This window comes from Electrophorus electricus, chromosome 1 (genome assembly GCF_013358815.1).
Source record: "Electrophorus electricus isolate fEleEle1 chromosome 1, fEleEle1.pri, whole genome shotgun sequence".
In the NCBI taxonomy this organism is placed as follows: domain Eukaryota; kingdom Metazoa; phylum Chordata; class Actinopteri; order Gymnotiformes; family Gymnotidae; genus Electrophorus; species Electrophorus electricus.
This window is the reverse complement of record NC_049535.1, coordinates 9,639,375-9,664,267: the sequence shown is the minus strand read 5'-3', so window position 1 is coordinate 9,664,267 and position 24,893 is coordinate 9,639,375. Positions and strand designations below refer to the sequence as shown.

General features: G+C 42.2%; 1 protein-coding gene across 4 annotated transcripts in view; it reads right to left on the bottom strand.

Annotated features, from left to right (window-relative positions):
* Positions 1-4,079: 4,079 nt before the first annotated feature.
* Positions 4,080-24,893, bottom strand: part of slc2a9l2 (solute carrier family 2 member 9, like 2) — a 90,705-nt gene continuing 69,891 nt past the window's right edge. For 3 of the 4 annotated variants that reach the window (XM_035527819.1, XM_035527814.1, XM_035527821.1), the window contains exons 12-13: positions 12,819-12,946; positions 4,080-4,843 (exon numbers count right to left, since the gene is read on the bottom strand). In XM_035527819.1, coding sequence (XP_035383712.1) covers positions 4,550-4,843; positions 12,819-12,946 — 422 coding nt within the window. In that variant the 3' untranslated portion in view covers positions 4,080-4,549. Of the gene's footprint in view, positions 4,844-12,818; positions 12,947-24,893 lie in introns of those variants that run through there. The other variant, XM_035527823.1, reaches the window with a different exon arrangement.

Genomic DNA, 24,893 nt, shown 5'->3' with positions numbered 1-24,893 from the left:
CGCCTAGGCAATATCTCCTTGGCGGAGCCTTGGGCCACCTCGTAGGTGCCGGAGGCTTGTCGTTTTCGGAGATGACAGATCGAGCGTCACTGTCCGTGGGAGAATCCCCATGGAGGACTTCCTCCATCTCCATCGGTGGAGCCTCCGCATAATCGGACCCCATGTCCGACCGCAAACTGACGTCCCTGTACTCCCCTTTCTCTCCACAATCATCGTAGCCTTATAATCGTCCATGTAGGGATCGTAGGACCCAGCAGAGTCCACTTCCAAGTGCCGGTTCTCATAGTCCGGCTGATCTCTGTAGGATTCAGCAGAGTCAGTCCACCTAGTCAGGGCCCCCCCAAAATCGTCCAGTAGGTTCCTCCCCTGTTGTGGACTTCTGGAGTGAGGCTAGGATGAGTGAGGGTCTCTCCGCAGGATAACGGGAGTCTACGGCGTTCAACTTCAAGTACTGGACATCATTGTACCAGTCCCGGTGGACAGAGGCGGTTCTGTACGACTCCCCAGCGCCCGCAGAAGGACCACACTCACCTGGACTGCTCTCCGCTACTGTGGGAGTCGGGAGTGCTTCCCTGCGAGGGCTGTGGGGGAGCATTTACGTCCCTTCTTACCCTTCTTTTTCTTCTTTTTCCCAGGCATCCTTCGTCGGTCGGTGTTTCTGTAACAAGGAGGTTCAAGCAGGACGCGGGACGAGTTGCAGACACAAGAACATACGTTTATTTGCACACTCAGGCTAATGAGGTTAAACACGGACACATAAATAGACTTTTATACATGTATACTAATGACAATGAGGAGCAGGTGTGAGACACGGAGGGTGTGGCCACTATGACACACACACAGGGAGGCATTCGGGGGTGGGGGGGATATCGTAACGTCTCTTTTTTAATACTTTGCTTTGCTCCACCCCTCGTCTCAGTGTCCTGCCTTTCATTAGTTTGCCCTGTTCCTTGTTTCTTTCTCTTTAGTCTTGCTATTTAAACCCTGTGTTCTCCTAGTTATGTGGCTAGTCATTTTTGGTCCAAGCCTTTGTCCTGTCTATCATTGCATCTATTGGTTCTCCTGTTCCTTTATTTCTTGGTTTTGTGTTTCCTGGTACTGTTCACATTGTTAATCTGACCCTGGACTCCAATTCTGGGTTTTCCCTTAATAAATCTCACTCTTCTCAGCATGTGCATCTGTGTCATGATCACTCTACACTGCACTACTTGTTTACACTACCTGTTTCAGGTACCTGCTAAATGCATGACGGGAAAGGTACAGAGATTAGGGAGAGATAAAGATACGGGTGTTGAGGGAAAGAGGTGTGAAACCACAGCAAGGTTAAGCAGATGAAAAGAATATCCAAAATGTGCATGACCTTCTGGAGTAACACACTGCTGGCCAGACTTGCTGGCCATCATGGCCGAGAGAACACACAAAAGTATGAGGAATGAGAATATGAGCACCCATGTACTCTAGTATGTGTTGTAGTATGTGTGTGGTCAAATAACACTATTAGATTGAAAAAAGTGTGATCAGGTATTAATATATTAGTAATTTTTGGTACTATATAAATACAGGTTAAAATAAAGTAAGAATGTATGTTTGTTTGCAAAACAAACAAACAAACAAACAAGCAAACAAACACAGAGCCAAAGCAACTAGGGAGTGCATTGGTTCTCCCGTTCTATAGTAGAAACCCTAACCCCTAACCCTGAAACTAACTTAGAGCTGCCTCCCAGTTTATTTGAACAAATCACTTATACCCCACATCCCCCCAGTTTATTTAGACAAACACTCACCCCCACCCCCAATCCTCCAGGTTATCTGCAGCTATTGTAGCTAAGTTGTTCAGTTCTGTGGCAGCGACAGAAAATGATGCAGGTAGTACACTTATTCAAGGTCTGCAGCTTCAGAGGAGAAAAACACCTGGAAACTAATCCAACCACTTGACACTTGAATCAGTAATTTATGCACTAAAGAAACTTAATGTAGGTTAGCTGAAGGCTGGTCTTGTGCTGTTCTTCCAGGGCTGGTTAATGTCCACTCTGTGGATCACACAAAGCCTCCTTAGCAACTGGCCATAGGGCCCCCTGCTGGAGAGATCAAACCATTGCAAGGCAAACTTTAGGCAACAGGAGCTTGGAGGATGTAGAAGATAACAGTAATAAGGAATAGATGGGTCTTCAGTCTGCATTTGAAGGCTGCAAGGGACTCTGCTGTCCGGACAGCAAGCGGACATTCATTCCACCATCTAGAAGCCAGGACAGAGAATAGTCTCAATGCTTGTCTTCCATGAGACTTGAAGCATGGTGTTTCAAGCCGAGCAATACTTGAGGTTCGAAGTACTTGAGGTACGGATCAGGCTTTGACCACTGACATCATGTATGGAGGGGCTGGTCCATTTTTGGCTTTGTAGGCAAACATCAAGGTTTTAAATCATGCAGCTACCGGAAGCCAATGAAGGGAGTGCAGCAGTGGAGTGATGTGTGAAGATTAAAGACCAGTGATGCTGCTGCATTCTGGACAAGCTGTAGAGGTCTGATGGCTCTTAGAGGAAGACCAGCGAGTAGCGAATTGCAGTAGTCTAGCTTTCAGATCACAAGAGACAGCACAAGCACCTGCGTAGCTTTTAAAAACTATTTAACCTACCATTCATTTTCTCTCTCTCTCTCTCTCTCTCTCTCTCTCTCTCTCTCTCTCTCTCTCTCTCTCTCTCTCTCTCTCTCTCTCTCTCTCTCTCTCTCTCTCTCTCTCTCTCTCTCTCACACACACACACACACACACACTCACACTGCAAGCCTAACCAGGCGACTGCCCATCCATGGCTGGAAAGTAACACACGAAACTCCTGAAAGCCTTTTTCAATGATGCATCTGTTGCACTCAACAATAGAACAACTCTCAATTCAACTTGCTTTATTAGATATTCATATTGTACATGTATATTTTACACGGATAGACTAATAGACATCATTCTCAAATCAGCATTGCCACTGCTTGTAGGTGTGGCTAGTGACGGTTGTGGGGTTGGCTAGTGGCGTGGTTGTGGGTGTGGCTAGTGGCACTTAATGGTACAGCCAAACTGTAAGTCATTACAGTAAGCCAAACTTGAATTGATAAATGCATAGCTTAGCTGTTCTACATCATATAAAGTTAGTATGTTCCTGATCTTTGCAGTGTTCCTGAGGTGGATAAAGGTGGTCGTAGAAATTTAATTTACATGAGCTTCAAATGAGAGACCAGGATTCTTAATAAGTCCAAGATCTTTAACTGTTAAAGAAGATGTGATTGGGAGACAATTGAGGTTCATTAAGTATTTAGACTGTGAGGACCAGCTGTCTCTGGGATTAAGTGAGAGAAAGTTTCTCAACACCCAGCGTCTGACATAGTTTGTAAATTCCTCAATAATATTAAACTGATATTTGTCCTCTGGTTGGGCTGAGACATATAGCTGAGTATCATCAGCATAGCAGTGGAAACTAGCACAGTGTCTAATAGAGCAGTGGTAGTTCAGTGGTTAAGGTACTTGACTAATTATCGGAAGGTTGCCACTTCAAGCACTACCACTGCCAAGTTGCCACAGTTTGGCCCCTGAGCAAGACACTTAACCTTCAAGTTGTACTCAGTCATAAGTGTAAGTTGCTTTGGATAAAAGTCAGCTAAATGCTGTATATGTAATATCACCTAGAGGTAGTATTTATAAAGAAAAAACAGACACCCTAGAAAAGATCCTTGTGGGACACCATAAATAACATTGTTGTATGCTGAAAAGTATCCATTTATGTTAACAAACATGCTGATCATGATAGTGATCATCTAGATAAGATTTAAACCAGGAAAGTGCTATTCCCCTAATCTCAACAATATTTTTGACTCTATCTAGTACAATGTGATCCATAGTGTTAAATGCTGCACTCAGATCAGGCAATATAAGCAGAGACATAACCCTGGTCAGAAGCCAACAGGTCATTAACTAATCAGTGCTGTCTCTGTACTATGATGAGGCCTAAACCCTGACTGAAAGATTTCATGCATCTGGTTCTGATTCAGGTATGAATTTAACTGCTGAGCTACAGCTTTTTCTAGGATCTTGGAAATAAATGAAGGTTTGAGATTGGCCTGTAGTTTGACAGCTAACATGGGTCAAGGTTAGATTTTTTGATAAGTGGTTGGATGTATTACTGCTAATCTGAAAGATTTAGGTACGTAGCCTATGTTCAAGGAGGAGTTTATTACATTTAGTAAAGGTTCAATCACTCCAGGTAGGATTTCCTTAAGAAGTTGTGTGGGCAGTGAATCTAGTAAGCAGGAGGAAGATATTGAGTGTGAGATCATAGATGCAAATTCAGGTTCTTGGAGAGGAGTAAAGGGTTCTAGACTCTTTTTGGCTTGGTTGTTCTGATCTCTAAGTAGCTGCCAATGTCACAGTAATTCTCTGAATCTCTAATGTGCTTCATTTTCTCACTGAAAAAAATCATGAACTCATTACTACTAAGTGACGTTGTAATCTGAGCAAAAATACACATCTTACAGAAACTGACAACTGAGACAACACTTGAGATGGATCAGAAGGAGCTTTCCATCTCTACTACTCCATCTTTGGCAATGCTGTTACAATCTTTGCGGTCATTTTCAACAGCAGTACAGTCCGGTCCAGTGTTACACTTTCCTGGTTTAACAGATAGCTCCTCCTCCATCTCTCTGTCAGGCTCCTGGGAGACTTTATTCATCTTTGCAAAACTCTGACTGATCTCCACAAATGTCTTGTTTTTGGTCTCTGGGAGGACAATGTAGAGATAGACTGCTCCGAAGACACACACTGCATCGAAGACCAAGAAGGCGTAAGTCTGCAGGAACTCCTGTAGAAACAGACAGACAAATACAAACATGGCACTTGATCACTCTGCATGAAGTTGCATTTTGTGAAAGTGACACAGTTCTGTAAGAGTGTACACTTAAACATATATGGTGCTTTGTCCTCTACTCATAGAATGTATCTTAGCCAGTAAAGTAGGTTAGTGTCAAAGGGTACTGGATACTGGATCAAAGGCTACTAGAATACTACTAGATATAGGAGTTACCAGTTTTACACCATGTTTGTGTAATGGACTGTCACATGGATTTCACATTAAGAACCTAAGAACTGCCAGGAGCCACTAGAAGTTTCACTGATAAAGTCACTTTACTTTATCATAGTCTGAAATTATTCAGGCTAATTTAATATTGCAATGTTAAAATAAACACACGCATCCATGCAGATCTTCCCCATTTATGTCCTGGGGACTACATACATTTGAGTGTTTCCCTTATCTAAAATAATACCACCTATCTGCCCTGAAAAGATATTAGGGACTTTGTGGGCTAAATCAGATGTAGTATAGCAGGGAGAATCTAAAATGCACAATGTTTGGGGATGAAAGGATGTATTAATCCGTTATAGTTATCAGTATAAGTACAACATTCTGATAAAATTGTATTTTCCATTCCATTAAGAATGAATGACTCTTGAGTCACTTCAGTACAGAACAAAAGCTCACTGGGCCCTGAGCTGGCTAAGCATCACCCCATTTCCCCCTCACTGGGCCCTGGGCTGGCTCAGAATGACCCCACTTCCTCCTCATTCTTGCGCTGGAACATGAGCCAGTTATTTGGAGTTTCTTTCAGGAGCAGATTTTATCTGCTGCTAGTGCAATTAATACTGGATTATGAGATTAATATAGGATTATGAGCCTAATGATTCAGATCAGACTGTAGAAAAGTGTGGGAAATGATAATCCACAACAAAGAGAATTTCTCAATTTATCTCTCTGTCTTTGTTAGCCCCCCCCCCCCCCCCCCCCCCCACAGACAGACAGACAGACAGACACACACCTCCTACACAAGCCTCAAAATCATAGTCCTAAACACTGATATTCTCTCCAAACACACACACATACTATTCTGCTTCTCTCTCCTAGCCTGCAGAACTATTCCACTTCCCATTTCCATGGTTACATGGTTATAGTCTCTTATCTGCTATTCACTCCAATATTTTCTTCAGTGACTATCTTTGTGTATCTCTCCATTTCTCTCTCTCTTTTTGTCTCTGTCTCTCGGACAGCTGACAGTAAATCTGCATAATGACATCATGCATGCACTTATGACACATACAAGCAACAATACTGAACAACAACACACACCCACAATACACACACCAACAATACCACAACAATACTGAACAACAACACACACCTACAATACACACACCAACAATACCACAACAATACTGAACAACACACACCAACAATACACACACCAATATTGAACAACAATACACACACCAACAATACCACAACAATACTGAACAACACACACCCACAATACACACACCAATATTGAACAATACACACACCAACAATACCACAACAATACTGAACAACACACACCAACAATACACACACCAATATTGAACAACACCACACACCAACAATACCACAACAATACTGAACAACAATACACACACCAACAATACAACACACACCCACAATACACACACCAATATTGAACAACAATACACACACCAACAATACCACAACAATACGGAACAGCACACACTAACAATACACACACCAACAACACCACACAACATAATAATAATAGCAAACAACACACACACCAACAATACACACAATATTGAACAACATCACACCAACAGCAGCTGCTATACTAAAAGCTATCATACTCTGTGTTAGATCATTATGTGTTTTATATAGTTGGTGTTTTTTAAGTGTTTTCTAAGTGTTTTATAGTTGGACAGATAATTGAAAACCATAACCATTAGGCCATGTGCAACAATCTGTGGGGGAATTCCTAACATTTCAGTACCTTGCCATAGAACTTCGGGTAAGCATTAAGCTATAATGCTGGTTATACATGACCTTACAAGACAGCATCCAGGTTTTCTAGAGGAATTTGCCAAACTAAGTCCATACTAAGGTACAAGGCCACAGGCACAAGGCACAAGGCCACAGGCACAAGGCACAAGGCACAAGGCACAAGGCCACAGGCACAAGGTACAAGGCCACAGGCACAAGGTACAAGGCCACAGGCACAAGGCACAAGGCCACAGGCACCAGGCACCAGGCACCAGGCACCAGGCACAAGGCCACAGGCACAAGGCACAAGGCCACAGGGACAAGGCACAAGGTCACAGGCACAAGGCACAAGGCCACAGGCTTGCTGATGTGGTGGTAAAAAGGGCAAGTTGAAGACTGCATCTCGCACTGACACAGAGTGCAGGAAACCTGATATGTCCTTTATCCATGAACTACAGTCTAGCTCTCCATAATGGGAAACTTGGACATGGCTTGACTCAATCCAATAGGTATTTGGAACAAGGGCAAAGCAGTGCCACCTTAATTACTACTTTGGTAATTACTTAATACTTCTGTAATTACTTTACTACTTCCATAATTGGCCACTCAAATTAACTCTCTAGGTCAATCAATTTTCTCACTCTTGGTGGAACCCTACATTTAGGGAGCAAACAAAAGCAACTGTTCAGATGATGATGGCCCTGTTCTGTCATTTACAGCTAGACTACAATCACACAAACAAAGCTGGATAGAAGCCTATTTAAAAGAAAGAGGAACTGACACACAGACACACACACACACACACGCACTGTTAAAGCACTGACAATTTTAAAACACTGCCACACACACAATGTTAAAGCACTGCCACACAATGTTATAACACTGTCACACACACACACACACACACACACACACACACACACACACACACACACACACACACACACACAGTTAAAACACTGCCACACACACAATGTTAAAGCACTGCCACACAATGTTATAACACTGTCACACACACACACACACACACACACACACCCACCCACACACACACACACACACACACACACAGACACACAGACACACAGTTAAAGCACTGTCATAAACACATTGTTAAAGCACTGACACAATTTTAAAACACTGCCACGCACACACTGTTAAAACACTGCCACGCACCCTGTCAAAGTACTGACACACACACTGTTAGCAGACTTGGCTCAGGTATTCAAAACTCCCCAACAAATGATAAAAAGGATTGAAGAATATGGCATTGCAATATAATGTACAGCCGGTTATCTTCCCTGAACTGCTGGATGTCCAAGTGGTGCTCACAAAACAACGTGGGGTTTATAGATGGAAAACATTTGAGGGCAAGACTGGCTTTTTAGGGGGGGACAGTATCCATCCTGCCAGGGAGGGAGCTGCTCTCCTCTCTCGTAACATACGCCACAGTCTTATGACAGACATAGTTCATCTTTGACAATAAAGAATGGTGGCCAGGCAGCAGACAAAGTGGCTAAACCAATCGTCTGCTGATCGCTACGAGACGTCTCCTGAGGTTCATCATATTGACACTGTGTCTGTTCCCCTAGCTAAGCAGAAATACAGAAAACAAAGAAAAACATGTCTTAATAATTAGCATTAAAGTAACACAGAACACTGCCAGCACCTTTGATCTAAAGCTGGGTTTACTAAATGTTAGATCCCTAACATCTAGAGCGCTCATGATAAGTGAAATCCTCACAGATTTAATGTACTTTGTCTAACAGAAACCTTGATCAAGCCAAATAACTGCATAGCTTTCAACAAATCGTGTCTTTCTGGCTACAGCTATGTACACCGCCCTCGTCTAACTGGCCGTGGAGGCGGCATTGCAGTTATTTATAATCCACATTAGGCATAAAGCAGAAAGCTGCTTATGATTTCAAATCCTTTTAAATTGTTTTTACCAACAAGCAATGTAGCCATCGAAAATAAGACCACTCAGCCTTTTTTATTAATTGAATGTACTCAGGACTTATTAAGGAATTTGCAAATTTCTTCTCTAATCTAGACAATCTAGTAGAAAGAGCCATTATTGTTGGTGATTTAAATATTTACTTTGATAGTGACCAAGACCCTCTGAGATCGGCCTTTATTTCTATATTAGAATCCATTGGTTTCTCCCAGTGTATAAGAGAACCCACACACTATGGTGGACATATGCTTGGCAGAGAACATATTCATAAAACCCCTGTCTCAGACCATTCCCTCATTCCATTTGAACTACATATGAGCCAGAATATAGTAACCTCACCTCACTACCACAACAGACACACGATCACGTCAGACACTGCATGCAGATTTATTGCGAATTTCCAAGACTTATCATTTGTGACTAGGATACCCTCAAACCCCACGGAACTGAATGCTTAGAATCAGTATTCCGCTGAACACTCAATGAAGTTGCTCCACTTAAGAATAAAAAAAATGAGGCACAAAAAATTAGTACCTTGGTATAATAATCACATTCGCAACTTAAAACAGAACACTCGAAAAATAAATGACACCACACTAAACTTGTAGCTTGCATGGAAGGAGAGCCTTCTCAAGTATAGAAAGTCACTTATTACCGCTCAAACAGCTTATCTCTTAACCCTAATAGAAAATAACAAAAATAATGTTTAATTTCTATTTAGTACAATTGCACATCTAACTAGGAATAAAACGGACACCAATGCTCACACTACAACTTCATATTGTAGTAATGAATTTCTTCAATGAGAAAATTAAGCACATCTTGCTCAAAATCCTCCACTTGCTTACTAGAGTCACTGCCCACACACTTTCTAAAGGAAATCCTACCTGAAGAAATTGAACCTTCACTAAATTTAATAAACTCCTCCCTGAACATTGGCTACATTCCTAAATCATTCAAATTGAGAGTAATCTGACCATTGTCAAAAAATCTAACCTAGACCAGCTGTCAAACTACAGGCCGATCTCAAACCTTACATTTATTTCCTAGATCTTAGAAAATGCAGCACCCATTACTGCCATTACTCTTTGTCTTATGCGTGTTGTTCATAGGACAGGAAAACAGCTTTGGTAATTGAAATCTTGATCATGTGCAGAGTTAGAAACTATAGAAACAGCTTCTTTGCAGATCTGAAACTTAAACGTTCCCATCTGCAGCTAACTATTAGGACTATGACTGGTAGAGGAAGATTTAAAATACTCTTGTCTCTGCTGCTCTAAAACACTGCAAACACACACTGCAAACACACATGGCTTTCAGAGCTCAAGAATTATGGAGACAGCTGGCAGAGCTCTTCGTTAATTAACGAAGAGATACAATACTGCTCTGAGAGATGCTTTTAACGAAACAGACAGTCAATCACATATCCACTCACCCAAATGCTCACACAACCATGCACTCAAGCATCCAAACACACACACACACGGGTCACCACCTGGATTTAACTAAGCAAATAGGCAAGAGCTTCTCATTGGATAATTACTGCATGGGTGATTGTTTCAGCTGGCAACAAGTTATTTAACCCTAACTGATGCAGTGAGTAGCTTCTCATTTGTTAAACAACCATGTCAAAAGACACATCCTGTGGTTGTGGAAAAGATGTTAATCTGTTTCAGAAGAGTCAAATTATTGGCATGCATCAAGCAGAGAAAACATCTAAGGAGATTGCTGAAACTACTAAAATCGGGTTAAGAACTGACCAGCGCATTATTAAAAAGTGGAAGGACAGTGGGGAAACATCATCTTCGAGGAAGGAATGTGGTCAGAAAAAAATCTTGAATGATCATGATCGGCGATTATATTGCAATGATGGAATGGCAGAAGGGAGAATCTTAGTAGCACTGAACCTGAATATGTTTGAACCTACCAATGACACTGATGCACCATGCACCAGATAAGCCTTGTTCACAGATTCTCACAGTATGGTAGGTTTATGTGTTCTCTGTCAGAATGAAAATGAAATGCAAACGCCTAGAGTCATCTAGGATGAAAAGCCGTGTGGTAAAATGACTCAGCCTAGCACCGATGCCTCCAGGTGTTCCTGTAGTTAATGTCAGTGTAGCCTGATCTAATGCCAGTTTTAATATGTTCAGAATTAATTAACAATTTTACAAGATGCAATTTATAACTGATGTTTCAGTTTGACAGCACAACTATGCATATGCATAGGCACATCCTAAAGACAGAAACTACACTGTACAATTGGTTATGGCTTTTGCTGACTAGATAGCTTTCACTTGTAAGCTAAGTGGCAAGCAGTGGAAGAAGATGAGAATACGGCAATGCCAAGCAGCAAGTGTGGGCAGGGGGGTGGCATTTTACATTGGAAAGGGAGAAATTCTGGAAAAATGAAACTGTATTCATAGGACACACTTTGCATATGTACATTGTGTAGGGATTTAGGGTCACTGGTAAGGGCATGAATTACATTTCAGTGTTGGGGTCAACAATAAACAGTATAATTTCTCAAAAGCAATTCCTGGGGGGGACGCCAAAGGTGCTACCAAAGTCCTGTTGTTTTAAATGAGTTCTGCCCACCTCTGTTCTCTGGGGTGCCTTCGCCTAATGACACCATTATGAATCATTTAAAAGCACTTCATAACTTTCTTATTAATTGCCTTTCATTACTGGGGTCTGTTTTTCTTTTCTCTGTCATTTTAACGGCTCTGGCTGGCTGACAAATAGAACACACACACACACACTGCCTATAACCTGCATCATAATTACAACACACACACACACACACACACACACACACACACACTGCCTATAACCTGTATCATAATTACAACACACACACACACACACACACACACACACACACACTGCCTGTAACCTGTATCATAATTACAACACACACACACACTGCCTGTAACCTGTATCATAATTACAACACACACACACACACACTGCCTGTAACCTGTATCATAATTACAACACACACACACACTGCCTGTAACCTGTATCATAATTACAACACACACACACACACACACACACACACACACACACACACACACACACACACACACACACACACACACAGCCTGTAACCTGTATCATAATTAGAACACACTCACACACTGTCTGTAACCTGTATCATAATTAGAACACACTCACACTCACACACACACACACACACACTGCCTGTAACCTGTATCACAATTACAACACACACACACACTGCCTGTAACCTGTATCATAATTACAACACACACACACACACTGCCTGTAACCTGTATCATAATTACAACACACACACACACACACACACACTGCCTGTAACCTGTATCATAATTACAACACACACACACACACACACACACACACTGCCTGTAACCTGTATCATAATTAGAACACACTCACACACTGCCCATAAACTGTATCATAATTAGAACACACTCACACACTGCCCATAAACTGTATCATAATTAGAACACACTCACACACTGCCCGTAAACTGTAATAATAATTATAATAATAATAATAATAATAAGTTTAATTTATATAGCACCCTTCATAGTCTCAATGTCGCTTTACAATGCCAAAAATGGAGAGAAAAAAGATATTAATTGACAAAAAAATCAACACATTAAATAACAAATATTAATAGGAAGAGAAGTTATGAGAAATGTTGAGAAAAGAGGTATGTTTTAAGTTGTCATTTGAAAAAGGAAAGTGAAGAGCAGAGATGGAGAGATTCAGGTAAAGTGTTCCATATTTTTGGGGTCATGACTAAAGGAGACGTGCCCTTCTGTTACCCCCAGGATTTCCACCCCTGGTCCCCAGGTCTTTCTCAGGTCTTTCTCAGCTCTTTCATGTTGGCATTACAGGGTTTACATCACCCTAAAATCACACGAGCCGGAATTGAGATGTTCGCACATGACCATGCCAGAGAGAAAAGAGACTCTTGTGAATCGCAGGTCATTCACCTTCCAGACAGAAACACACACGCACACACACCTGTATGAAAGGAAAGAAGAGGCCCACAGCGAAGTTTGCGAGCCAGTTAACACCTCCGGCAACCATAAATGCGGCAGGACGATATGACTGTTCAAACAGCTCCCCAGTCAGTATGAAGGGAATCCCACCTGAGAGAGAGAGAGAGAGAGAGAGAGAGAGAGAGAATGAGAGATGGAAAGGGAGATTTAATCATTTCTGGTAGAAACCTTGAAAGCTAACTTATGTGGCTAAGATCTTGAATGGCTACAGAAACACGACATATCCTGCTACACATCTACATAGATAGATAGATAGATACATACATACATACAGTAGCCATGTGTGTGTTATGCAGCACATTTCTATGAATTGGGCTCACACTGTTCCAGTCACGCAGAAGGGTTAGGGTTAGCTCAGAGACAAAGGCAGAAGCTCAGCATGAATGCACAAACTGATTGTGCAGCAAACAGCTGATTACAATTTTAAAAAGGATTTTTAATTTAAAAAAAGGATTTTTAAAAATATCAGTTTTTTTGCAGTAATTAAGGTTTATTCATCTAATATGCAATTTTATGTTTAATCGTGTTAGATGCATGCTATGGATAGTGTGACGGTGACAGTTTTAATCATTTGGCTCTGTATTCCAGTGACTATGACATTAAATAGCAGTCTCAGTCATAATTTAAGGTTGTTTACATCTATACACAGGAATCAGAGCCTTTCTTATACATAATTTCTCATTTTCATCTTGTAACTACAAATCTTTATTGTAGTAAATCCTTAGCTTTCAAAGCTGCCTGAAGTCTCCTGTCTGTAGATATTCCCAGAGTCCTGAGGTCTACTGTCTGTAGATATACCCAGAGTCCTGTGAGGTCTCCTGTCTGTAGATATACAGAGTCCTTTGAGGTCTCCTGTCTGTAGATATCCCCAGAGGCCTGAAGTCTCCTGTCTGTAGATATCCCAGGAGTCCTGAGGTCTACTGTCTGTAGATATCCCCAGAGACCTGAGGTCTACTGTCTGTAGATATCCCCAGACACCTGAGGTCTACTGTCTGTAGATATCCCCAGAGACCAGAAGTCTCCGGTCTATAGATATCCCACGGGTGTCAAGAGGTCTCCTGTCTGTTGATATCCCCAGAGTCCTGAGGTCTACTGTCTGTAGATATCCCCAGAGTCCTGAGGCTTCCTGTCTGTAGATTGTCTTTATTAGAACCGTCCCAAAGGCTTAGAAATGGCCTTCAAATCCCTTAGCAAAAAGCTCCTGTCTTGGGTAAAACTCTTCAAGGCAATGCCTGACTCCAGTTCCACTGTTGGGGTCTTATTGCTAATATTCATATTCCATATGCGTTTTCTTTCAGTAAATGACTGACTGAGTTTGGATGTGGAGGCTGTGGTGGGTGTTGGTGTGTAGGATGTGGCTGGGAGTGTGGTCTCTTCATGCACTCTTCAGATCCAGAAATCAGTATAAACCACCTTATTTACTGACAGATGTGTCTTTGTGTTATGAGAAGAATGACAGCTAGAACTCACATCTCTTAAAAATCCTGTTAAAAGAACTAAAACCCAACTCTCTTCACGACATCTTCCCGTAGTTTCTTTCATATTCCGGGGAGATCAGCGGCATTACTCCAGAGGAGTCTACAGTCTCAAAAATATTCTAGGCCACCCCTTTAAGCTGTGCATTCTATCCAGCCATGCTTAGCTACCCACAGTGCGATCATCTTAGAAAGGAGACAAGCCAGCTCTTCTAGCCCCCTGACGAGCACAACCTTCTGTTCCAGGTCTGTTCCAGGTCTGTTCGGAGCAGCGCTGACAGGCACGCAGCAAGTCTACGACAGCCCCGAGTGCGCATTTACTCCTGGTGATAGCTGGAGCGCTCCACTGCCTTCTGTGGTGCTCTCAAAACCAGCCCTGACACATGGGTACCTCTCCTGGAGCTTCTGTGAGAAGTGTGAGGTTGTGTGTATGTGTGTGTGTGTGTGTGTGTGTGTGTGTGTGTGTGTGTGTGTGTGTGTGTGTGTGCGTGTGTGTACAATTAAATATACTTTTTACAGAGTTTTAGCATAAAGTTACAGCCATGTTCTAACAGATAGCAGATTGTCTATTGAGTCTGAATTTCTCTGGAATCAATATTGAATAAACTACACAAAACAATACTGTTATCATAAAGATGCATACACACATACACACAGCTCTACAGATCGACACATACACACACACGCATGCACGCACACACACACAAATTGCCCTACAGATCTACACTCACACACATATTCACAGACATATGCACAGCCTTACAGATGCACACATATACAGTCATGTGAAAAACAAACATCCTCTGAATTCTGTGCTTGTGTTTGTCTCGTTGGATTATCATCTGGTTGGTTAAGGTAGGCTCTGAGTTCACTTACTTTTGTCTTAGATTCTGTGAAATTCAAGGCTTGTTGTCTAAACCTAGTTGTTAGTTGCTTGGTAGCGGTAATCAACATCTGGAGGAGATTTGGTGGTATTCTCAATGAGTTCATCTACATCTCAGCTACAGGACTTCACAAACTCAGCTAAGTATCTTCTCATATTATCTCAATCCTTTATCTCATACATCCACAAATCAATCTGAATCAGCATCTGAAATGTATTTCACAATTCCTGTCCACATATCCCACAGATCTCCTCGACACAATCATAGATGTCACAATCTCAGCAACCTCACTGACTCACAAAGCTTCACACCATCACATATCGTGGTGGCAGGAGGGCTCTGGAACTGCCAATCTGCTGTCCAGAAGGCTGACTTCATCTCAGCATTGGCATTCCTCCACTTCCTCCACTTCCTGGCTCTAACAGAAACATGGCTCACCCCTGAGAACTTGGCGACTCCGGCTGCCCTAGCCGCTGCCTTTTCATTTCCCCATTCTCCGAGGTGTCTTGGCACAGGTTTACTAATGTCTCTAGAGTGGTGTTTCACTCCACTTTCCTTCTCTACATTTTTCCATCTCCTCTTTTGAATTTCATGCCATTACAGTGTCTTTCCCCACCAAACTTCTTATCATTGTCATCTACTGCCCTCCAGGTTCCCTAGATTACCTTATTGATGAGCTCGACATCTTTCTGAGTCAATTCCCCATTGAAGGAAATCCACTCATTCTCCTTGGTGACTTCAACCTTCCATCAGACAAGCTGCATTCCTCCCACATCCTTCTGCTGTTGACAGCATTTGACTTCACCCTCAACCACTCTCCCCTGACTCACATAGCAGGCAATGTTCTGGACCTGATCTTCACCCATACCACCACAACATCGGACATCGCAGTCACCCCCTTCATCTCTCGGACCATCACTTTTTATCCTTCTCTCTCTCCCTTCCTTCTCTTTCCATCCAGTCCTCTCCAACATGTTCCTCCTTCATCCGTAGCAATCTGCACTCCATAACTCCCTCTTCACTTACTTCTACTAGTTTGTCCAACCTTCCTCACCCTGACTTTCTATCTTCTCTCTCTTTGGATACAGTTACAAATACTTTCATTTCTACACTCTCCTCATCAATGTATCTTCTGTGCCTCTCTCCTCTAGACCTGCTAAGTCCTCCCCACCTGCCCCCTGGCTAACAAACACTTCGCTGCCACAGGAGAGAACTAAGGTCTGCAGAGAGGCAGTGGACGAAATCTCGTGTAGATTCAGACCTTAGCTCACACAAGTCTCTTCTTTCCAAGTTCTCACTGGAAGTAACATCTGCAAAGTCATCCTACTACAGAGAGAAATTTGAATCATCATCATCTAATCCATGCAAGCTCTTCACTATTTTTTCTTCTCCCTTAATCCTCCCCCTCCTTCCTCATCTCTTACTCCAGAGGATTTTATCACCTTCTTTGAGGAGAAGGTTGCAGCAATCCACCAGCCCATTTCCTCTGTTCCCACCCCTCCAACCAACATGCATTCCCCAACATCCAACTCTCTGACTTCTTTTTCTCCTCTCTCCTCAGATGAAATTCTTCAACTCCTGACTTCCAGCAATCCGACTACATGTCCGCTGGATCCAGTTCCTTCTGCTCTGTTCCAGACAATCACAAGAGATTTGCTTCCTTTCATCTCTGTCATCATCAGCAACTTCTTATCTTCTGGATAAGTGCCTACTGCATTCAAAACCGCCAGGGTGGTATCAATCCTCAAGAAGGCCACACTTGACAGCTCCAGCATTACCAACTACAGACAGGTATCACTTCTCTCTTTCCTCTCAAAAGCCCTTGAACGAGCAGTTTATAATCAATTGTCTCTTTTTCTCACCCAGAACCAGCTGCATGATCCCAATCAGTCTGGCGACATACCGGCACATTCTACAGAAACGGCCCTCATAGTGATGACTGAGAAACTTCATGCTGCTACAGCTGCCAAACAGTCATCTGTTTTGATTCTTCTAGACCTTTCAGCAGCCTTTGACACAGTGAACCACAACATTCTTCTCTCTGTTCTTTCCAGGCTTGGTGTGACTGGCTCTGCTTGGAGATGGTTTCAGTCCTATCTGGATGGACAGTCCTATCAGGTGACATGGAGAGGATCCACATCCAAACCGTGTAGACTCTCCACTGGTGTTCCACAAGGCTCAGTATTGGGCCCCCTTCTCTTCTCTTGGTATACCCACTCTCTTGGTGATGTAATATCTTCTCATGGTTTCTCCTACCACTGCTATGCCAATGACACTCAATTATTTCTTTCTTTTCCACCCTCTGACACGCAGGTCTTCAGACGTATCTCGGCATGCTTGACTGACATCGCGTCATAGATGACAGCCCACCACTTGAAGGTCAACCCCAGTAAAACTGAGCTTCTGTTCATCCCAGGTACTCCCAACCCTTACCATGACCTTACTGTTTCCTTTGAGAACCCCCTGGTATCACTATCCGAAGCTGCCCGTAGCCTGGGCGTAACTTTGGACAACCAGTTGTTGTTCTCAACTCATATTTCTAATCTAACCCGGTCTTGCAGATTCCAGGATTCGACCCCCTTTTTCACAGGAAGCTACCCAGGTGCTTGTGCAGTCTCTTGTGATCTCAAAGCTAGACTACTGCAACTCGCTACTTGCTGGTCTTCCTCTAAGACCCATCAAACCTCTACAGCTTGTCCAGAATGCAGCAGCACGACTGGTCTTCAATCTTCCGAAGTTCACACATGTTACTCCACTGCTGCGCTCCCTTCATTGGCTCCCTGTAGCTGCACGCATCAGATTTAAAACCTTGATGCTTGCCTACAAATCCAAAAATGGACCAGCCCCTTCATACATGAGGTCAATGGTCAAAGCCCGATCTGTACCTCGAGTACTTCGAACCTCAAGTATGGCTCGGCTTGAAATACCTTGCTTCAGGTTTCATGGACAACAAGCATCGAGACTATTTTCTGTCCTGGCTCCAAGATGGTGGAATGAACTCCCGCCTGCTGTCCGGACAGCAAAGTCCCTTGAAGTCTTCAAATGCAGACTGAAGACCCATCTATTTGCAGAATATTTAAAGGACAACTGACACTGCTCCCTTATTGACTGACTAATTTAGTACTTATTGTAGGGCACTGTTTATGTTTTTTAACAAACTCTAGCACTTATTGTTTTTAGCACTTAGGTAGACCTTATGTATTTTGCAGTTCTAGGCATCAGCATTCATCCCTGTATTCTACAGTATTCTAGTGCATTGGTATGTTTAATTTTAACCTACTATACTGTACTTGGATATATGACAAATGACAAAGCACTTTGTAAGTCGCTCTGGATAAGAGCATCTGCTAAATGTCGTAAATGTAAATGTTTTATGCATCAGGATATAAAACTCTGGATCCTTATCAGGTCTTAAAATTATGTAAATACAACCTCAGATGTCCATAACTACCAACACGACACGATAAACACAACAGCTGAAACATATCTGTAATTACCAACACAATGATAAAATATAACAGCTAAAGTACAGATGAGCATGTCTGTAATTACCAACACAAGACCATAAACACACCAGCTAAAGTACAGGTGAACATGTCTGTAATTACCAACACAAGTCGATAAATACAACAGCTAAATTACAGGTGAACATGTCTGTAATTACCAACACAAGACAATAAATATAACAGCTAAAGTACATATGAACATGTCTATTTACCAACACGAGACCATAAACACACCAGTTAAAGTACAGATGAACATGTCTGTAATTACCAACACATGACAATAAATATAACCGCTAAAGTACAGATGAACATGTCTATTTACCAACACGAGACCATAAACACACCAGCTAAAGTACAGATGAACATGTCTGTAATTACCAACACAAGACCATAAACATACCAGCTAAAGTACAGATGAACATGTCTATTTACCAACACAAGACCATAAACACACCAGCTAAAGTACAGATGAGCGTGTCTGTAATTAACACCTGACCTTAAACGCTCTGCTAGACTTCACATCAGGGGCAATCTCGATTCTGTACTGGAGTTAAAGGGACAGGCGGTAATTCGGAAGCGCGATCTGCCTGCAGTGGAGCCATGCTGACAGCACGTCCGTGTCCACATCTGAATGTGGACGGCCACTGCATAATTAGTATGTCTGGTTAATGTAGCATAAAATGGAGCAACAAGCCCATTTCATCAGCCTGTTACACACCTTACACATCCTCATCCTATTCTCCTAACAGTGTCATTAGTTAGCATCTGTGATTAGTAACTGTTTTTAGCGCCTAGAAATCAATCTGGCCACAGATTGATATTTGGAGAGCTATATCTGACCTTTGTGTTATGAAAAGTGCACTGAAAAGCAAACAAAATAGTCTGGTTACAATTGTAAATGTGAGTGGTAGAAGGAAAATGTCTAGTACATCATTAGTTTTAAATGAATCTTTGCAAAGTAGTTACTTACTTTAGTCAATACGAACACACTTCCAGACACTCAAACAGAGGACCAATGAGTCTCAATAAAAGGAATGTTGCTAGGTAAGCTGCGTCCTTACCAGTATTCCCATCAGCCGCAGTATGCAAAGGACTCTTCTTCTGCATCTGCCACCAAATAATACAGTCCATCAGGAACTTTTCGAAAGTGGACGTAGCTAGTGGAGACTCATTACTTGGAGCGAACTGGACCAGAGTTGAGAGGCAGGAGTTTACCCATTACACTGACATCTGAACTTGAATCCTGAATACCTTGTTCTAGTCTTAAAGAATCAGAAATATTTTAGTTTTAAGAGTCAGAAATATTAAGAAAACACCACTTTTCCTATACTACAGGATATCATGGTAACTGTCAGTGTCTTAAGCACATGTGAATCAGAAAGGTGCAAGCTACTGTAACCACTGGGTTCTTCTTGACTCCCAGTACGTGTCATCCCCTGGTGCTCACCAGGGGTCCAGGATGATGCTGGGACCAGCTTGCAATTGGCATGCTTGCCAATGTTTATCATGTGTAACAGGAATTTTACTGGGGGCTGTGTATAGATCCATTCAGTGCTCGGAAATTGTGCATTTACCCTGGACACGGTTTGGGGTTCAGGGTTCTAATGTCTGTTGGGCCACAGAGGCAATGTCAGCTAATGATTTATGGTTTCAAGCATTCCATAAACACTCAACCCCAGTTCCAATACTGGAAAAGAAAGCTCCTCCAACAGTACACTTTACAGTGTCATATCCAGGAGTGTACACAACAGTTCACTTCACACAGTGTCATACACAGGAGTGTACACAACAGTACACTTCACACAGTGTCATATCCAGGAGCTTATCCAACAGTTCACTACACAGTGTCATATCCAGATATATGTATTCCGAAATTTCCTCACACCATGCCTACCAAAGTCATGGAGGTAAATAGAGAAATATTTGTAAAATTATGTAAAAGTTATGAACTCAGACTACATACTATCACACAGGGTTAAACAGTCATGGTGTGATTTAAGCGCAGTCTTTTAAAACTAAAGTCTAACTAACAAAACTATCCTGACTTGCCAAAATCTTCAATTAATCACTCCTATAACTTAACCTCAATATTATGATGTTGTTTTCCCTGCAAGTTGTAGCTCAGTAGATAGCACACATTCTATAAATGTTTCTAACCATTAGTACAAAAGATACAAATAAACAAAACCAAAACTCCAATTGGCTACTTAACACAGTTGGCCACACCAACATCCGTTATCACTTGAATCATCAAACAGAGCCCAGCCTGATGTGGGCACTTTCGCCAACTTTCTGTTTGATCAATTTTAACAGGATTTTCAATATTAAATTACACTTTCTTTTTTTCTTTTTTTAATAATGTATTTTGGATCCATTTGCATTGGTGCAATGACTCTGGATTGATGAAACTATCCTGAGTATGGATTTGACTCTAATAAATCTCGCTCCCATCAGCATTTACAGCTACCATTTAATTGCTCCATGTTACACTTAGTGGTGCTACGATTAGTTTTAACCAGGGTCTAAAAAGCTGAATCATTGTGACATCTGAGCATACACCCAGGTTAGCCTTGGTGTCCTACAAGGGTCTGTTCTAGGGCCCCTGTTTATATGCCATCTCTGGGTGAAATTGTTTGTAAACGCTGTGCTGCTTTTCCACCTGATATGCCAATAACACAATTATATGTCTCAGCCAATCCAGAGGACAAATGTCATCTTAATGATATTGTGGAATTTGTAAAGGACCTCAGACACTGGATGCTGATAAACCTTCTGTCACTTAGTCCTTCCACAACAGAAATGCTGTTATCAGGCCATGAGTATGCTCTCTCATTACATAATTAACCTCGAAAGTCTCACAATTACACCAACTTTAACGTTTAAAGATCTTGGATCCCAGTCTCTCGTTCAAAGCTTATGTAAATAACATTTCTAGGACCACCTTTCTCCGCCTCAGGAACATTGCAAATTTAGGAGCATACTCTCTTCAGTTGATACAGAAAAGACAATCCATGCATTTATCACTTCAAGACTGGACCACTGTGATGCCTTACTATCTGTCTGTACCACTAAGTGCCTAAAAAGGTTAGTGCCAAACAGCTTAGCTCAAAACACCAGCCAGAGTTCTTACTAGAAGTAGAACATTTGATCATATTACATAAAATTTAGTAATGACCTGCAAAGCACTGAATAGTTTTGCCACACAGTCCCTCAGTGAACTCCGGGGGCTCTAATGTCGTGTCTGCCCTGACTAAAGCTGCCTAACACCATATTTCACTCATTTCTGAGGGTAAACATGCATTTATCACCATTTACTGGTGGGTAGAAAGAAATGTGGTGAAACACCATAGTTTAAATCTGCTGGTACTGCAGTAGTTTAAATCTGCTGGTACTGCAGTAGTTTAAATCCGCTGGTACTGCAGTAGTTTAATTCCGCTGGTACTGCAGTAGTTTAGAACCCATTCTGGATTAAACCAGCATTTGCACTACTGGCTCCTCTGACCTGATCTAATGCAAACTCCAGCACAGAAATTTACATAATCTAAATATTTCATCATATCAGTTATGAAATATTTATTTTATTCTCATAAAATAATAATACTTTTTGGGGTTCCATATACTGTGGCATGGTGACTCTGTACTTCCCTTATACGTATGTGTGTTTCCTCATCTATGGAATTTTGGTTTGAGCTGCTGTCCCTGCACATTCATTGCCATGACAACACTGTCAAAAGATGGCTCACTCTTGGCTTTTAAAGGGAATGACAGCAGTTAATCTGATTGGCTAATGGCACATTTAAATCACACCTGTTCATGTATTCAAACCCTAACCTTTTTTGTAATCTGATCTGTGATGGATTAATGTGTTTGCGCTGGTGATCAAAACTGCAAGCAACATTTCTGCCATGCCCACACATGCCTGGGCCACGCCCACACGCACCTGGGCCACGGTCTTATATTTTATTTCTGCTCTTGTTCTGGGTACACAAAAATAGAAGCCTTTGTCAATTACGACCCGCCATGTCTGCTAAGATTAAAATTTCTTAGAATCTCGGATAAAAACAATCTACCGCAGGGGGCAAAGCCTTCTCCTATAAAGCTCCCATACTGTGGAATAACCTTCTTTTAAATGTTCGAGACTTAACACAGTCTCAATATTTAAGACTAAAAACATACAGAGAAACAGACCACACCCTCACGCTCACAGAAACAGACCACACCATAATGCTCACAGTCAGATTCACATGCCAGGAGCACGCAGATGTTTCCTCTGCATCACTGTGGTGGTAAGATTATGAGGCTAGCGTTTGTAGCATTTGTAGTTTTTGGCTCCGAATAATATGAATAAGAACATCAATTACATAACATAACTGACAGAAATATGAATCCATATTGGAGTTACCTACTTTAATCCGGCAGGTTTATAAAAGTCATTCTTATCACCATAAACAGCCTACACTAACTTCCACTCTCCAATCAGTTTCACATATCAAGGTGTACCAAAGTCCTGCATGCCTCAGCTTTAACCTGCCGGAATGCTGGGCACAATTTTCAGTTCATCACTGATAAGCACTTGTAATGTACTGGCACATTAAAAATTTCAAACCAGCAAATATCTCCTCGCTGTTTAGTGATTGGAATTTTAGGGCTCAAGTATGTTATTTTAATAACCACACACACACACACACACACACACACACACACACACACACACACACACACACACATGCACACACACACACCACACACACACACACACACACACACACACACACACACACACATTTAATGTATCGAGCCACAGATGCAAATCTTCCTGTTCAAAGCAAAGAATGAGAGGATGTGACCGACATAAACACCATTGGTGGTTAGTTCATGAATCCTGGGAGAGAGATGTGTGTGTGTGTGTGTGTGTGTGTGTGTGTGTGTGTGTGCGCGTGTGTGTGTGTGTGTGTGTGTGTGTGTGTGTGTGTGCGCATGTGTGTGTGGTGTGTGTGTGTGTGTGCGTGCGTGTGTGTGGTGTGTGTGTGTGTGTGCGTGTGTGTGTGTGTGTGTGTGTGTGCGCGTGTGTGTGTGTGCGCGTGTGTGTGTGTGTGCGTGTGTGTGTGTGTGTATGTGTGTGTGTAAAATAAATAAATAAATATATATATATATATATATATATATATAATATACATATAAGCTCAAATCTAAAATAAAGCAGTAAATGAATAAAGAACTTCAGCAGTAGAAATTCAAGCAGGGGGAGAGATAGAGAGAGAGACAGAGCAGGGGGAGAGATAGAGAGAGAGACAGAGCAGGGGGAGAGAGAGAGATAGAGAGAGACAGAGCAGGGGGAGGAGTCCAAGACAGCCGCATTCCAGTAAGGTGCAGGATGAGTCATCCTCTTAGCTCTAGGACCATTAGTACATACACACCGTACAGTACACCACCACCTCTATCAATACTGCCCTCACACACAGCCTACAGTACAACACTACCTCCATCAATACTGCCCTCACACACAGCCTACAGTACACCACCACCTCTATCAATACTGCCCTCACACACAGCCGACAGTACAACACTACCTCTATTAATACTGCCCTCACACACAGCCTACAGTACAACACTACCTCTATCAATACTGTCCCCACATACACCCTACACATCCAACACTACCTCTATCAATACTGCCCTCACACACAGCCTACAGTACAACACTACCTCCATCAATACTGCCCTCACACACAGCCTACAGTACACCACCACCTCTATCAATACTGCCCTCACACACAGCCTACAGTACAACACTACCTCTATCAATACTGCCCTCACACACAGCCTACAGTACAACACTACCTCTATCAATACTGCCCTCACACACAGCCTGCAGTACAACACTACCTCCATCAATACTGCCCTCACACACAGCCTACAGTACAACACTACCTCTATCAATACTGTCCCCACATACACCCTACACATCCAACACTACCTCTATTAATACTGCCCCCACACACACCCTACACATCCAACACTACCTCTATCAATACTGCCCCCACACACAGCCTACAGTACAACACTACCTCCATCAATACTGCCCTCACACAGCCTACAGTACAACACTACCTCTATCAATACCGCCCTCACACACAGCCTGCAGTACAACACTACCTCTATCAATACTGCC